Below are 18,197 nucleotides of genomic sequence, written 5' to 3' on the forward strand. Positions count from 1 at the left end.
ATTGGAAAAAGATTTGGTTAAAATCATTACACTACATATACACTGAATGGCTATGTACTACTTAATCAAATTGTATTTTTTATTTCCCCAATTTTTACCGTAAAGGACGTGACTTGGTTGAATTTGTGCATCCTCATTGCTTTGATTTGAGAGAGTAAGTGAATTGTATACGCCTAGTAGGTCGGTTAAAGCCTAGCTAATCAAATAAAAATGCGTTATCTCCTAGCTAGAATCGTGTAGTGTTTTAACTTCGCCCTAAAACGGGGACCCCTTGTTAAACATTATGTAGTGGGATCAAATGTCCGTTTTTTATGTATTTTATCAAGCCTTTCTCGTCTTGAATAAAATAAAATAAAAATAGGGCAAAATACTTCAACACACAATGAGCGAGCGTTTCACTTTTGGCTGATTAATGGACTGGCCGTTATTGCGGATGCTCAATCTCCTTTCGCATACATTCAATTCGATGTTCAATTGGTGTGTTTACACTTTATCAAGGGAAACTGACATTACCTTCAGATGCTCAGCACAGGCAAGTCATTCCACTCTGCCGGGCTCTGTTGCAGCATTGCACGGCACTCCAGCTGCTTGTGGCAGAGACGGTGTGAGCTGAGCTCCGCTATGCGTTCGATGCAGGGCCGTGGTTAAGTATTTGAGGGGCAGGGGCCTAAGATTACATTTCCAATTAAACACCTTTGGTTCATTATTGTTTGTTTCAATGCTTTGAGAGGCTTGTGGACATAGTGGCGGTTTATTTTTCACGAGTAGATTAAAAAAAAATAGGGGGGCTACAATTCTCTAAAATTGGGCTCCCCCCCCCCCCCCCTTGCCCCCCAGTAGATCTTCCCGTGATTAGGAACGATACTGACAGGGTTGGTATGGAAAACCTAGAACAGAGACGCACAGGGCATATTTTGGATAAGCAGACCAAGGACATCTGAGGTACAAGTTGAAAGTTGTCTTTTATTGCACAATAAAAGATCACACATACCAAGTTGTGATGATGATATTGGTCCACATGGGGGAAACCGAGCTAGCGCCAGCTACAGAGCTAGCTACAAACAGAAAAAAAAACTGAATAACCCACCACACAACAGTTTTTAATTCACCATCGGAGGTTGTACGTCTGGATCAACCAGGTATCGTCGTTAGCGTCTTGTAGCAGTGCTGCTGGGTCAATGTTAATAGCGATTAGCAGAACGGTTCGGATGAGGTGGTTTACAGACAGACATTAACGTAACTCAACTTGATACTGACACTTTGAAAATAGTAGTTCAACCATTTGCGGCGTGTCGGTGGCAAGTTTGGCAAGTGTTTTTATTTCTCTCGGTATATCATTCTATAGTGATACGTGTCTGATACATGCTGATTGCCTGTTTTACCATTTTAACTTGTCGTTTTCTGCTATGAAAAGTGACCCTTTGTCAGACTGTAGAGAGAAACTGCTTTGAATACCGTCAACAACACGGCAGTTTCTCTGTTAGACGGTGGGCTTCATGAGACTACTGAATCCCAATCGCAAAGTTGTCGCAGTTTGCGATCCGAGCTCAGAAGTCGCATCGAAACCGGATCAAATGTGTTAAAAGTGCATTCGAGTAATGGACCTGGAGTGTTACTCCTTTGCTGCTGTGGAGGGAAATAATACGCTAAATATTATATACACAAGAAATAGTATTCATGAAGACATGTAGTAGTTTCCCCTGCAACAGACTTTTGGGGGTGGATCTTTCTAAGGTACAGCCCACTATTAGTAATACATGTAATACATCTTGAGAAGGTTTGGCCGTGGGTCCTGGCAGTTTGGGATCAGCGGGTTTGGATCTTCCCTAACAATCAATTATTTTTGAAACTTGGAACATGAAAAATATTTTGCTTGCATGAACGACATCTGTTCTTGTTAAATACTAATCTTCAAATTAATGTGCATACAATAACAAAAACAGGCTTGATGTGATTCATTCATTTTGTACAATGTTGAATTTCAGTCAAATACTGGTTTATATAACAGGCCAATTTAACTAACCCCTCCACCTATGTGCTATGTGGCACAAGTTAAGTTCATCACAGTTTGACTACTTGTCAGAACATGTAACAAGAATTAGTGAAACATTGGCAGACCTCATCTGCAATATTTTGAAATCAGATTTGTGACCAGAGATACATCTGCATTAATTTATGTGTTGAGGCTGAAGTAACATTTGAAGTGTCATGAAAGGAATTACAGGAGAAGAGCCAACAAGCAACACAGCCAAGACAAAGAAAAGATAATATATGGCATAACAAGACTTAGAAAATCCTCTGACAGTTGTAACAAACTTGACCTGTGAATGTTATACTCGTTCTTTCACACCTGAGCCAACAAGTAACAAAACATTGGGTGCGTGAGTGGGCTGTGGAATTATGGAGGATGGTGTTTTTGTCAGTTAAAAACATAGAAAACAAACTGAACTCTATTATAGTCATCTTTTGGAACGTTGTTGCCAAATCGCAACTCAAAGAGAACTCAAAAGATCAGATTCTTAATTTGTATGCATATAACGTGTGCGTTGCTTAGCTAGATGCTACTTGTAGAGACCTGGTTTAGTCCTTAACAACTGCAGATAAAACATGAAATCGTCCGCAAACAGTGCCATCCCAGCCAGAGAGATCCCACCTCCCAGCAATGGGAGCCACTGTGCCACTGCCAGGCTGTTACACAGTCGATAGAGACTAAAGGGACTTCAGAGGCACTGCTGTTTCATATTCTCCTTTGTGCTTCAAGGCCGATTGATTAGAATTCCAGATCAAACTTTTAAAAGGCAACGTGGGCGACACAAGAGTCTCAATGAGAGACTTTGGACTAGGGCACCAGAATACTACCAGGTCCCTTCTACCCCTCTGGTTGTTACTGCCCATGGGCAAGGCTGTGTATGCATGCATCTGATGGGTAACTCGGGATCAACTAAACTTAAGTCTTGATATAATAATTTCCAATATGAAGATGTAACAAAGTGGCTATATAAAGCTAGCTAAATAAGGCATGTGACGTGGAGTATATGAAATCTAAGAAACAAAAAACATATTTGGTGAAAATTTGGCAAAGCAAAAAAAAAAAAAGATCAAGTGTACAATAAATTATATGTAGCCACATTATTGTGACAAGGCAACAATAATTGTGTCATGTTTTTTTGTTTTTTTGAAGGTGTCCTTCGGGGGCGAGAGAGATAAAATACACAGCTCAGTAATAAAAATAATAATAATAATAATAATAATAATAATGTCCGGGACAGAACTGTGTGTGTGCACGTGTGCGCATGCAAGCACACAAGCACACAAACAGAAAGGCAACACACGCCCTAACAAAAAAAGGGGAAAGAACAGACAGTACATTGACAGGTAAACATTCATCAAAATATACTGTGCAAAAATGTATTCATTTACAGGTAACAGAAGAAAAAAACAGGCCGACATCATTTCAAAAAGAACAACACTGACGTACACCCCCCTCCCAAAATACATACCCTGTCATGAGAGCAAATAAAGCCTATGATTTGCCCCTTCTTAATGTAGAGTGTTGCATCCCACAGAGGACAACATGGTTCCTCACGGACACACCATGTAAATCACGCCATCGGTCGGTGGACCATCAAGACCAGCGAACACAGAGTGAATGAGGAGAGTTAGAAAGCGATATACAGCCATGGATGGAGATGGAGTGACACCTTTCGTCCTTGCGTGCGGATCTAGGGGAACTTTAATTATTACAACGCTATTTGTCTCCCTCCTCTTCCCCTCTCCACTGGCTTCTCACACTCTTCCCTTTGAGACAAACGGCTGAATACGGACACATCAGATTTTCCGAACAAACAATTTACGTGAAATACAACATTACAAGTCCCTTGACAATGCTTCCAACGCCTCAACCTCTGAACCCAACCAACCAATAGAACCGCTTCTACTGGGATCCTCTCACCTCCCCCTGGCTGCTTATTGGACAGTGTGTGATGGCGTGTGTTGCCTTTCAAACAGGAAGTACATTAATTAGGGCCTGGTAACAGGACCAACAGGGGTTCAAAGTGACTATGTGTTGCAAAAATGTAGAAAAACATCTTTAGACAAACATCTCACAAAAATAATGAAACCAAATAATCTCAGGATTGTTCTCAGCTCCCATGTCCGATTAAACCCTTCCAGGTAGTTTATGGAGTCATATTTTAGCATCTTAGTTTGGTTTCTTCCTTGTTCTCTCCTGGTTCTGATTCCTAGACAGGAGATCAATGACTTTTTCTTTTGAACGCGGCCACACAGCAGCAAGGTGGCTTCAAAACAAAAACATTGTGAAAGTGAAACTAAAGTGAAATCTGGGTGACTGGCAGACGGCATGGTTTAACGCAAGATACAACATTCATGCCCGGGATTGTTTCATCCAACTTGTAGCATTCTAACACTGATACAACATGATCCTACTGTTAAAAGGTGGACAATACAAATACATAATCAATATCAAATGATCGTTATTCCCAACGTTAACATTGATATCGGAAATGAAAAGGGGGACAAATTCTTAAGATTTAAGTTACATGACTGGAATATTTGGGAACTGATTAAATTGATGGACTCTCCATCTTGTTGTTTTCAGAACAATTAAGAACCCTAATCATATCATATTGGCCACCAACCAACGAAAATACTCCAAGTCCCAGTCACATGACCTAGAGGTCCTTAGCTCCTCCAACTCTATTAAAGCCTACAGCTAGTTCAACTTGTCGCTCAGACCACCAATGTGTGCAAGGGAGAGCAGGGTGAAATACTCTGAGCATCAGGACCTCTCTCTTTCTCCTGCAGTCCGACTCAGACATGTTCATTTTCTTTAGGGTGGACTAGTCATTAGCGGAATCTATAGGAATCTACACACACCTCTTCATGTATGGGTAGATTCCTGTATATGATGCTCCATCCATAGGGAACTCATCGATAGGGATCTACAAATACCACTTCATCTATAGTTATTGGCAGATACGTAAAGATAATGAGGTTTCTGTAAAATTAAATCTGGACTCAGTCAATTTGGAGCACAGGGTGAACGACAGAATTGTGCACTATACGGGAGGTCTGATTACCACTGCTCACCATACTTCATCTACCTGTAGGCCTCCATGAGGAAGACGTCTATCCCATACCTGTCTCTAGCTGTGTTCGAAATCGTTCCCTATTCACTCACTCACTATTCCCTATATAGTGTTCATGATATAGTGCACTATAGGGGACGAACAAACGAGAATTCGGACACTACGCTGAACATTTCTAAACGTCATTTGCGTCAGTAAATGCGCCAGGTATTTGTGTGACGCAGACAGATGCATCCACATCATGTAGACAAACCGGGCACTCACGAGGAAAGCTGGAGGCTGCATTGATGTTGAATGTTACACTTCCTTGATCAAGGTTTTTTTAATTAATTTTGAATGTTAAATTTTCTATGTTAAATACCTAATAAATTGTTGACATTTCTAAACGAAAGCTGGATACTCCATTGAATGTACTTGTTTTCGCGGTTATTCAGCTTCTTCTCCGGAAGAACACGACCACGTTGCATTGTGGTATACAGGAGAAAAATGTAGGGAACATCGTATATACACTCAAATTTGGGGTATTTTAAGTGCACTATATAGTTCTTGAAATTTACCACTGAGAATTCGAACACCACTACAAAATGGCGAGCACCCTATATAGTGCACTATATCCGTGATAGGGAACGATTTCGAACACAGCTTCTGCATCTACTGTCTAACCCTGACCTGTCCCTTAACAAACATCTCTGTAGTCACTGTCCAACCCCTACCTGGTCTTTAATGAACTGTCTCTGTATTCACTGTCTAACCCCTACCAGCTCCTTAATGAACTGTTTTAACCGTAAGACTCCAAAATGACTCAAATGTTGATTATAACTTTTTCACCCCTCACCCTGAGGTAACAACATCGTCTGAGTAGGACCACATGTTCAGTCAGTTTCCATCCCAACCAACAGTCCAGGTCTCCATGTCTGTGAAGAAGCTCAGTGTCCCACCATAGTGTGCCCAATTGGAACACCCTAACCTCCCAAAGTAGATCAACAAGACAGCAGCTCACATCACTACGATACTATTCACACACCAATACTGAAGAGCTCCTCCGATATGGAGAGGCGGGAGGAGGCGGGGAGGTGTTTGTTTGCACTCTGCACCAAGAGAAAGACTGACAGACCAGTTTGTCCTCTGTAGGAGCACTAGAGAGGCGGGTTGTGGGGTACTTATAGGTGTACAAACATGTCATATAGAATCATACCGAGTCCTCATGGTCATCGTTACAAAGTCTTTTACATAAACATCGACGGACACGACACAAACTTTACACTGCAGTCAAGGAGGAGCGCCCGAGAGAGGAGGTGAAGGTGGAATCGCTTGTACTCCTTCGTTCCCTTGTTCCCTTCTGTTCTCCACTAGCCCTCCTCTCCTTCCATACGTCTGTCGGGCTCACACACCTCCTTCTCCACCTCCTCTCTGGTAACAACCGCTCCCGCCACCTCCTCTCCTCCTTCTAACTCCTCTCCTCTCCTCATCTCCACTCCTCTCTCCACCTCCTCTCCTCCCTCTCCGGCCTCCTCTCTCTGCTCCCCAGAGCAGCCTCCTGGTGGAGGGGGGTTTGGGGGTTGAGGTTCCCGGGTGACAGGGTTCTGGTTGGCCGCTGGGGGGTCAGATAACGAGGAGGAGGAGGAGGAGGAGGGGAGGACTAAAGACGAGGAGGACAAGCTGGATGGATGAAGGAGAGCCTCAGCCTCCGCCTGCGCCATAGCGTCTCTCTCCTCGGCTCCTCTTGCCTCGCTCTCCTCCTCCCTGAAGCGCTCCTCCTCCCTCACCCTCTTCCTCCTCCGCTTGGGGCTGCCAGCGGAGGGGCCGTTGGGGGAGGTGGGGGGCATGGCGGGCAGGGTCATGACCCCCCCGTGGGGGAGGAACATGTGGGGGTACAGGAGGCCGTGGGACATGCTGGGGATGAGGAAGGGGTTGAAGCCCAGGTGACCACCCTGTGAGGTCATGTGACCCGAGGTCAGGTGACCGCCCTGCAGGCTCAGGTGACCGCCCTGCGAGGTCAGGTGACCCGAGCTCAGGTGACCGCCACTGGAGGAGGTGATGATGGCTACGGCGTCCGCCCCCGATAACCTTTGACCCCCGTCGCCGCCCGCTCCCCCTCCTCCTCCTCCCTTCTCCTCCCTCCTGCGGTCCTTCCCCTCGCCTCCTCCTCCTCCTCCTCCTCCTCCTCCCGAACGCGAGGAGGGGGACGAGCCGTCCCGCTCCGCCGGGGTCATCGACCTCTGGGAGGGGGCGGGGCTGAGGTCGCCCGACGCCGACTGCACCGTGGTCGTCGTGGTGACCATGGCGGTCCCGGCGGAGGAGGAGGTGGGGTGGGGCGACATCAGCGCGCCCACGCTGAACATGGCGTGCTGGGGGTGGGACATGCTGTGGTGGAGCATCATGGGCAGCATGCTCAGGCCGTTCTTGCCGTCCTCGGACGACGAGCCCCCTCCCCCCGCCGCCGACACGGCCGCGGCGAAGCCGTGGGGGAAGCTGGCCGCCATGATGCCCGAGATGGGGATGCCCGGGAGGCCGGCGCGGAGGTTCTGCATGGCCACCATGGAGTCCATGCTGCCCATCAGACCCCCGTTCAGGAAGAGGGGCGGGGCCAGGCCCGACGCCTCCGACACGGAGAGGAGGGGCTTGGGCATCTCGCTGCGAGGCCGACGCCCACGCCGCCGCGACCCCGGGTCCCTGTGGATCGGCTCCGTCAGGATCCGCCCGAACTTCACCTCCGGGAGGAAACCCTGGCACAGGGAAAAGCATTGTTTTTTTATTTAATGTTTACTCGATGTTTACTCATGCTGTATTACCATTACTCAACCACTGCCTCCTATGTTCGCTGATTGAGCAATATGCCAAAAACCGATCATCTCCGCTGCTGGTCTAGAGGCAGATCTCCACCCTCAAAGCGGCGGTGTGTGAACCAATGGGTGACCTCACGGACGCCGTTACCAGATTTGTAACAGTTTAGTGTTTGCGTGCGCTACTCACGGAGGTCTTGATGACATCGGCCCAATCTGGCGCTACGTAGTACTCTGAGTTAGCGTCCAACCACTGGGACAGCTCCTTGATGGCCGGGGCCATGGCGCCCCCTAGCTGCAGCACAGAGAAGAGCAGGAGAGAGATGACCAACACACCGGCACTGAGAGTGAGAGAGTGGTCCCGGTCTATCCGTGCACTCGGGGCTAGGAGGGGTCGAATATCACTGTATAATACTTAGAATATACACTAACATAATGATGATATATATTTGTGTATTGGTAATATGTGAGTAACTGAGAGCCACTGACTGCATGTGTGCGTGGGCATTTGTGCGTGCAGACGAGTGTGCGTACCCGGCGACCGGTCCCTCGGTGCACCACAGGGACCCTCTCCTCCCCGGTGAGGGAGCTGACGTCCAGCTTGGTGGGGTCTTTACAGCGATGTCGCCGCTGCTTGGGCCGCTCCACCAGGCCATGGAGCCCGGACTGAGGGGGGGAGAGGGCAACGTCTCAACTCAACTAAGCAGCTGGACTAGAAGGAACCATGGCACTACGGTTCTATTAAGCTGCCTTATTCAGTTTCTTTCATAATTTCTTCATTTATTGCAGCGAGGTAGGTAAGATACTTACGGTAGGTAAGACACTGATTAGGTATTTGGAACTGAAACCCCGCTAGTGTGCTAAAACGATAGCCAACCCAATCGCACACAAGCTCAGCTGAATAGGAGAAAAATGTGAAATAATGATTTCCTGTGATGTCACAGCATGGTCAGAGAGGGAGAGCGATGGGGACTCACGTGGGCGAAGGCTGGCAGGTCCATGCTGTAGCCCGGGTTCTGCCTCAGCCAATCCAGAAGGCCCTTGCTGGCCGCCTGCCTATCAGCGGCCAGCGTGTCGGTCTGGGGCGGGGTGGGGGCGGGGGTGGGGGTGGAGCAGGAGGAGGAGGGGGTTGGAGGGCCGGGCGGGCGGTCCGACGGAGAGGGAGAGGGCGAGGAGGTGGAGGAGGAGACGGAAGAGTGGCTGACTGCCTCCACCCTGCCCTGTATAGAGTGGGGGGGGGGGGGGGGGGGGAGTGAGAGAAGAGGGAGTGAGACAGAGAGGTGAAGGGAGGTGAATAGGGAATGAGGTAGAGATAGGGAGGGAAGAATGAGAGGGGGTGAGAGTGGCGAGAGAGAAAAAGAGAGGAAGAGAAGAGAGCTGTTACTAGCGGGGTAATCTAGTTGGGTTCCAAAGAACAACACATTACATCTCAATCCTCCCTCTCCCTCTTCCTCCTACTCCTCCTCCTCTCCTCCTCTCTCTCTCTCCTCTCCCTCCACCTCTCCTCGTACCATGGCCTCCTGCAGCTGGAGTCCTCTGCTCTTGGCGAACTCCGAGTACAGCGCCTCCATGTTCCTCCTCCTGCCCCGCCTCCTCCTCAGCGAGTCGTCTCCTCTCGTGTTGCCGTTGACGATCTGTCCCGTCACAGGGTGGATGAGGCCCGCCTGGAGGATGCCCGCCATGTCCAGACCCCCCAGCGGCGCCGTGATGGGCGGGGGGAGCTTGTGGCCAGAGCCGGCCATTGTCGTCGTCATGACACCCTCTCCTCCTCCCATACTGCTGCTGCTGGTACCGGTGCCTCCGGCCATATCTCCCGACGGTTTGGTCAGGTCGATGGCCACTTCCTGCCAGCCGTTGAGCAACATAGGCCCGCCCACGCGATGAGAGGGCGGTGCCACCAACGGGGGTTTGTCACCGCCGATGGCGCCGGACAAGGAAGAGGAAGAGGAGGCCGAAGTTTTGCTGGCAGAGGCCAAGATGGCGGCCTCATAGTCGTAGGGCCGCCGCCCCCCCGCCCGTTTGAGCTCAGGGAGGTAGGGCGGGGCCACCAACCTCTCCTGTAAGAGAGGCAAGGACGTGAGCCGCCACTGACCACGCCCACAAGCCCCGCCACGGGCCTTGTACTGTCAGGTCCAGGGAGAGAGACAGGAAAGGAGCAGGGAGAGAGACAGGTAGGGAGAGAGGGACAGGAGCAGGGAGAGAGGGACGGGTAGGGAGAGAGACAGGTAGGTTGAGAGAGACAGGAGCAGGGAGAGAGGGACGGGTAGGGAGAGAGACAGGTGGGGGGAGAGATGTGGAGTAGAGTGGGGGGATAGAGAGGGAGATGTAGCCGTGGAGAGGGAGACAGACAGGGAGGAAGAGAGCGGGACAAGGGCGAGAGACAGGTGTGGAGAGTAACACAGGTTGGGAGGGACAGAGACGGGTGGGCAAGCAGGTGAGCGAGAGAGACAGGTGAGGAGACAGACAGGGTGGGAGGGAGATAGAGAATGAGAGATAATGTCGTTAGACACACATATGGACTTGGATACAACACAGATACACCTGTCCACTAAACCTGGGTATAGAACCCAGATAGACATGCTGCTCCACCTGAGTAGAGAACCTAATACACCTGTCGGCTACACCTGGGTAAAGAACCGAGATAGACATGTCTGCTACAGCTGAGTGGAGACTCTTATACACCTGTCGGCTACACCAGGCTCTAACACTAGTGCTAATCTACGCTTGAATGACCAACGTAGGTTAGTTCACATATGCTTGCTAACCAAGGATTGCTTAAGTAATTAAACATAATATTGTTTATCTAGTTATTTAATACAGGTTTTCTAATGTCGATTTGCTTATTAGTGTTAGCTAATCTAGGCTGGATAAACTAAGCTAGCTCAGTTTAATGTAGGTCAATTTATTAATATTTGCTCATCTGAGTTAGTTCATGTCAATTTCCTCATCTAGGTTTGCTAATGTAGGTTTGCTAAAGAAGGCTGGCTAACCATAGCTCATAGAGGTAAACTAGCAGTGAATACTTTTTTGGCAAGCAGTGAATACTAGACTGGACACTTATGGACCAATGACATGGCAGAATGTGTTTCTATGCAGACATACAATCATATGTACAAGACAGTGAATGGAGGGGGTCATTCCCATATTAATGATCATTATTGATTATAATCATTACTGGTTTTACCTTGGGTAGTCTGGTGAGCGGGGGAGGGATAGAGAAGGCTAACCCAGGGCTGGGCTGTTGGAGTCGGGCCTGGTGGGGTCCTGTGGGGCCTGCAGAGATGGAGCAGGGGGCTGTAGTAGGGAGGTAGCCAGCCCGGAGAGGATGATGCTGGGCAAGGCTGTTGGCCAGGCAGGGGTTAGCGGCCAGAGAGCTCGGGGAGTCGTACTGTTGACTGGACGAAGGCCACTTCCCCTTCAGCACAGCGTGACAGATGCTGTCCAGGCGGTTGATGATGACGCGATCCTGACAGGAAGTGGAACGTCACACTGATTAAGCGCCTTCTATACAGTTTTTTGCTTTAGTAACCTAATCATTAGAGAATCTTATGTGATGTCAGAAATTCATGTCATACAATCTGAAAGAGTAGAATGAGCCACTTGGGGAAGAAGTAGAAAACATTGTCCTGGGATAAGTACAATATCCATTAGAGAACGTAGTGTAATGTACATAATCTAATATAACATTTTATATAATCTTTTATCTGGGCCACCCGGAGAAGGAGTAGAGATCTTTCTCCCAGGACTTATAATGTGTGTAACCTAGTCAAGATGAATCTATAATAATATCAATAATCTAAGGACTTTCTCCTGAGATAATTGTATGTGCATAATATAAATTAAAGATGAATCTATAATCTAATACATCATCTTAATTCTAGAGGTAGTTTTGGCCCCTCGGGAAGGAGAAGAGGGTTTTCTTGTGAGATTAGTTGAATACACACAATCTTATCACGAATTATCAATAATTTAACCACTTTGTCTTTGGGCCATTTTTGGCCATTTTTTAGTTTTTGCACTGCGCCTCCTCTAGAGACCACTGCTCCTTCATAGTATGACCTCTAATCACCTGCTTGGTCTCTTTGGAAAGCTGAGAACCTGTAGAATTGTGTAACATTATCAGAATAACTGTATCATGTACTGACACAGTGCTGGGAAGGCTACAATATTGTTTTTCCTTCCAGCCGGTTACACACACCTCTAAACCAAGCTGATTGTAGTACCCTAGGTAACTCCACATCCCTTGGAAACACTACTGAGCCCTAGCCCTAGAGATGCTGTGTGTAAAAGCAGATCAACAAAGCATAAAAGATGAAGTCTCCAGCTCCTTTTATGTAATGATATGTCCATTCGTTGTGGTCAGGGTCCTTTTGGAGACTCCGATAAAGGCCTTTGGCTACCCAAAATGAATACTGTAAACAAAAGTGAACCCAAACATGTAGAAGCATAATCTTGGTCTCAAATGAAGATGTTCTGATATGTAATGAGACAGGCATAATCACACACAAATCCAATTTTTAGCTATTCCGCCTTTGCAATTTTGACAAAAAAAAGCGTTTTGTGTTGTTGGCTATTATTTTAACTTAAAAAGTGAAAACTGCAATGGTATGAACACCAAAACTGAAATAGTAAAAATACTATGAATAACTATGTACAAATAAACAAAAATAAGTAAAATTACAATAACAATGTACAAATAAACAAAAACAACTATTTACATGATTCCCTCCCTCCCTCCCCCTCCTTTCTTCTCCGGGCATTTAGCCATCTTTCAAAATGTTCATACAAGCAAACTCACAAAAATAAATAAAAATAAAACCACACACGAGCATGCAAATCAACCACCTGCTCCACACTCGCACTCTGGCGACGAGCCTGCTACTTTACGCACACCCCTTGCGCATTTGTTTTCTCAACCACACGTGAGACGGTGTTTGACATGCTGGATATCGTCAGAAAGGTCTTTTCATTGGCTATTAGGATATCTAAGGCCCGTCCCCGACCCTTGCTGTCTGCTGGTGTAGCTGTCAATCAAAGTATACATGCCCCGTTTTGAAAGCAATCGCCTCATTGGCATGTAAGGCTTGTTTACAAGGAAGTATTGGTCTTACAGACATTTGTGAGGGCTCTACGTCATCGTGAGACCCTGGCGAACACAGTGGATACCATGAATCAGACGACAATAGCGGAATTCAAACCCTAAAATCGCAGTTTTCTACAAAAAAACATTGCAGCGTTTCGGTTTTCTATTTTTCGGCTGCTTTGTATAAGATGGCTTGTGCATATACACAATGTAATTAGACTAAAATAATATTGATATTCGATTTCTGTGGACTCTTATGAACATTTCAAGACCCAACATGAAGTATCAACTCATTGCTAAGGATATCCACAACGATGATAAAGTAAGAATGCACCAAGGGAGGGGCAGGGTGAGGGGGGCTATTTTGACCTAAGACACTAGGATATATTTGATCTATATTCGCTAAACATATTTATTCCACTGAATGGTTGACATTGGATGACATTCCTGAGATTCTAAGCTTTCAAATGGTGTATGACATGACTATATCACTCAACCTTATGATGCCGAAAATTGACCCAGCATGTTGGGGGGAAGGGGTGGTGTAACTAAAACTTACACCACTTAAAACTTAACTAAAACGCCGGCGGGATTTGATGATTAAGTGGTTAAACAAATCTATAATTGAATATAATCAATACTAATTTATAATCAAATATAATCTGGAGGTACCTTGGACCACGGGATAAAGAGAAGAGGGCTTTCTCCTGGGATTAGGTTAATGTAGATAATCAGGATTCATCAACATTCTGATCTGGAGGTACCTTGGGCCACTCGGAGAAGGAGTAGAGGGCTTTCTCCTGGGATTAGCTTAATGTAGATAATCAGGATTCATCAACAATCTGATCTGGAGGTACCTTGGGCCACTCGGAGAAGGAGTAGAGGGCTTTCTCCTGGGATTAGGTTAATGTAGATAATCAGGATTCATCAACAATCTGATCTGGAGGTACCTTGGGCCACTCGGAGAAGGAGTAGAGGGCTTTCTCCTGCAGCAGCTGGGCGATGGTGGGCTCACGGGCGTCATGGAGACCGTCTGGAAGCTCACACATGGCAAGGGAAGAGGCGAAGCGAGGGCTGGGCGGGTAGGACTCCACCACAGGCACTGGACCAGAGGGACACAGGCGGTAGAACGTTGATTTGGGTTTGTTATTTAGCCGTTGGCCATTGACTATGAACCGCTGTCGTCCAAAGGGTGCATCTTGCCCTTGGATGCTTGAAGGTTAGACTGCAGACAGTGGGTTTAAACCCAGAACTTTTCGTCTGGAAGTCAAACACAAACAACCTCACAAGCAATCAAACATCAACGCTTCAGTCACATCACTCAACACAACTGTCTTTCACACGTTCATTCATTCACATGGTCATTCGAGCTTCAAGAGACCATCCCGATCTGGTAAGTTCCCATTATGTTCTTCTTTACAGATCAACTTGGCCTTAATCCGGTTAATAGCCTTTTTCAAACTTGTGAAGATGCTTGGACTAATCAGCACACGGGGGAGGTATGATAGGACCAATCAGCACTCGGCAGAGGAAGCTTCAGTTGATGATGAACAAGGTGCGTCTCCCAAATTAAATGAACAATGGCTGCACCAGAGGAAAGTATTTTTTCCTCAGGAAGGGATCAGGGAGCGATCAAAACTTACAAGAGGACAACTACTTGGTCTGGAGTTTGGGGATGACTGGGTTGCTAAAGGCCAACTAGACACTAAGCCAGAAGATGCTTTCATCACAATATTGAAACACCTGGTCACAATGTTACATTTTAGAGGAACGCAAGGTGCATTCAACTTAATGTTATTTTGACTAATGGAAAACTTGTTTTACCAAAGCACTGTATTTGGAGGGTATAATGAAGTAACGGACATCATTTTCAGGACAACAATTTCTCAAAACATCTCGACTCCATGCGTACCTGGTGATTTTGGCCTCTCCTCCTTCATCTGGACTTTGACCTGTGGGCTCTCAGGGGCTTCAGCCAGCACCTCCCCCTGCTCCAGCTTGTGGGTCTGTACTGTGCTGTCAGCCTCCAGAAACTCCCTCTTGGTCTCCAACTTCGTGTCCGGGTAGGCTGTGAACCCAACCCCTTCAGGCTTGGGATCAGGCTTGGTCTCAGAGCTGTCTGGGTAGCCGTCAAACCCAAGACCTTCTGCTTTGGTCTCGGGCTTCAGTTCGTTACAGTCTGGATAACCAACCAAGTCCACGCTCCCTGGCTTAGACTCAGACTTTATTCCAGCACCGTATGAGGCGAACTGAAGATGGTTCTCGGCTTTGGTGGAGAAGCTCAGACCTTCAGACTTGGACTCCATCTCTTCGGGTTTCACAGAGAACTCGAACTGCTCTGTCTTGGGCACAAGACCCTCCGTCTTGATGGTGTATCCGAGGAGGTTCGGGGGCTTGACGTCTGGAGCATTGTGTGGGTACAAAGGTAGATCCTCCTCCATTGCCTCCACCTTGGTCTCCTCCTTCTTGATGGGCCGGCCCACCAGGTGCAGTTTGCTATCCTCCTGCCACGCGGAGAACTTCCCATCCAGTCCCAGCTGACCAGGTTTGGCCTCACAGACCCTCCTGGCGTTGGCCATGTCGTCCTGGTCTACAACTCCATGTTGAGACTGCTGGAACCCTGCTTTCTCGTTCCTCTCGAAGGCAGACATAGACAGGTCGGTCGGGGACGAATCAGAGGTGGACCAGTGGATGATGGATTGTGCAGCGTAAAGGTTTCGTTGCAGCTCTCCTTTGTGTGGCTCCGGTTGCCCGGTGACGACTTCTGCGTCATGATCGTAGGGCGACAACACAGAGTCGGGCGGAAGAGAAATGGCTTGGTCCAGGGTATCGTCGTCCAGGACTTCTGGGGTCATGGGAGTCCTTTCCGCACTAGAACCTTCTGCCGTTCCTTCCATGAGTGGGAGGTCTGCTGACGGAATGTCCAGTGAACATCCATCCATTCCGTTCTGTTCGATTCTGTGACCAAGCCCCAGCCCGTCCAACACTTCCTCCTCCTGCTTCTCCTCTTCCTCCATTGGATCGCCCGCTGTCTTCACCTCATGCACCCCCAGGGAGCCGAGCTCCTCCTGGGCCATGTTCTCCAGGTCCTCCCTGGAACAAGGTGGCTCCAGGAGGTCAGGAGACGGTTGGGGTGGGGTCTCCATGCTGTCCTCCTCCCCGGCTTCCATGTCTGGTTCTGGGGTCATGGCGATGATAGGGCCCCCTACCAGGGAGGGTCCGTCCAGAAGACCTAGACTATGGGCGTCAGCTGGAGAGACAAAGGAGAAGTCAGGAACGCACAACAGCTTTTCCTTCTTACGATGGTTATGTAAAATAATAATGAGATATCAGTCTGACATCATATGATGTAATATTATGTGTGACTAGCTACCATAATAAAACCACAAGAATTATGGTTAGGATAAACCCTTTTACACAGCAGAGGATTTTTTCCAAAGCAACAAATAAATATTTGTACGTTAGAGGTTATAAGGTAAAGTCTGTCTGATGAATAATAAATGAGAGAAAACAGATTGTAGATTGTAGAGTGGTAGCAGTTAAACTTAGTCTAGTGCTGCATTTCTCAGCCCCAATGAATGGATAAAGTATCTCCTAGAATGACAAGAGTCCAAACTGAGACCACCAACTCTGGGGGACCCACCTTGGTCTGTGCTGGACTCTCCGTGTCCCAGCACCTGGTCCTCTGTTGGGTCCAAGTTCCGCTCCAGGTCGTCCGTATCCATCTCCTCCACCTCCTCCACCTCCTCCTTGTCATCAAATTCAAACACTCCACTCCCTGTCTGCCGCGATCCTTCATCCTCGTCGTGATTGGCTAGGGGCTCGGTGACATCAGAGTGGCCTAGCCTATCGTGAGGATCAGGGGCGGTGATGTCAGAGAGGGAGAGCGGGGGAGCCGGGACGTAGGGTGGAGGAGGGCTGGTTGAGAGGTCCGTGGGGTCAGCGCTGGCTTCTTCACTCACACCGATATCCTGGATGGAAATAAATAAACCCAACACATGGTCAATAAAATACAGAAACCCCTGTGTAGATGAAATACAGAAAAAAAACAGGTCAGAAACACATGGTCAATTAGATATAGAAACCCCTGGTCAATTATACAGAATCACTTTCACATGTGATCAAAACATAACCATTAACCCTAAGAAGATCAGTTAAATACAAGCTGGCTTGAGGTCGGGCTACAGGTTGACTACAAGTTGGACCCCATGTCGAGTTACAAGTTGGCCTACAGACTGGGCTACAAGTTGGACTGGATGTTGGACTGAGTCAGGCTACAAGTTGGACTACAGGTTGGACTACACGTTGGACTAGAGGGAGGGACTGCCAACCAGACAATAAGTCGGGCTTCGAGTTGGACTACAGGTTGGACTACAAGTTGGACTAGAGGGAGGGACTGCCAACCAGACAATAAGTCGGGCTTCAAGTTGGACTACAGGTTGGACTACAAGTTGGACTAGAGGGAGGGACTACCAACCAGACAATAAGTCGGGCTTCAAGTTGGACTACAAGTTGGACTAGAGGTGGAACTACAACCCGGACATTAAGTCAAGGCTTCAGGTTGGACTACGGGTGGGACTACAGGTGGGACTACAGTTTGGACTACAGGTTGGACTGACCTTAAAGAGCATGTAGCTGGAGGACAGCGGCTCCCCGGCGTCCTCGGCCGAGGGATGGGAGGAGGACGGGGGCGGGAGGCCCAGGCACTCCTCCAGAGTCCCTCCTTCCTCTCCCCCTGGGTCGGGCCCCTGCGCCTCCTCCTCGTCCTCCTCCAGGAAGCCCGGCTCCAGTGTAGGGGGGCCCAGGATGGGGTCTGCCTCGTTGAACATGTGGTGGGCCGGGCTGGAGTGGTCCGTCCCGTCCCAGGGAGCCTGGGGGGGAGGGGGGGCCAGTCAGGGGTTAGACCATGGAGAGATGGATGGCTGGTGGATGGCTTTAAGGATGGATAGCTGGCTTTAAGGATTTATTGAGATGGATGGATGTTAAATGGGTGGTTTGAGAACCATTGCGGATTGATGGACAGATCCATGGAAGATTAATGGAGGCATATAAGGATGCTCAAATGGTAGATGAATATACGGATGGACGGAGGAACAGATGGTGAGTGAGCTTGAAAGTGCTGCGACGCGCGATCGCACAAAAAAAAAAGAGTAAAACAAATGAATTAATAACAATATCATCATGACATGATTTGAGGTGGAGGACGATTCGCAATGACGGGAG

General features: G+C 48.0%; 1 protein-coding gene across 1 annotated transcript in view; it reads right to left on the bottom strand.

The window, feature by feature from the left end:
* Positions 1-967: 967 nt before the first annotated feature.
* chd6 (chromodomain helicase DNA binding protein 6) overlaps positions 968-18,197 on the bottom strand; it is a 53,558-nt gene continuing 36,328 nt past the window's right edge. Inside the window, exons 37-46 of the mRNA XM_079747646.1 lie at positions 17,594-17,845; positions 16,618-16,945; positions 14,887-16,224; positions 13,925-14,076; positions 11,076-11,357; positions 9,403-10,014; positions 8,869-9,111; positions 8,426-8,557; positions 8,082-8,186; positions 968-7,834 (exon numbers count right to left, since the gene is read on the bottom strand). Coding sequence (XP_079603772.1) covers positions 6,458-7,834; positions 8,082-8,186; positions 8,426-8,557; positions 8,869-9,111; positions 9,403-10,014; positions 11,076-11,357; positions 13,925-14,076; positions 14,887-16,224; positions 16,618-16,945; positions 17,594-17,845 — 4,821 coding nt within the window. The 3' untranslated portion in view covers positions 968-6,457. The remainder of the gene's footprint in view (positions 7,835-8,081; positions 8,187-8,425; positions 8,558-8,868; positions 9,112-9,402; positions 10,015-11,075; positions 11,358-13,924; positions 14,077-14,886; positions 16,225-16,617; positions 16,946-17,593; positions 17,846-18,197) is intronic.

This window comes from Pollachius pollachius, assembly GCF_949987615.1.
Source record: "Pollachius pollachius genome assembly, chromosome: 12".
Classification (NCBI taxonomy): domain Eukaryota; kingdom Metazoa; phylum Chordata; class Actinopteri; order Gadiformes; family Gadidae; genus Pollachius; species Pollachius pollachius.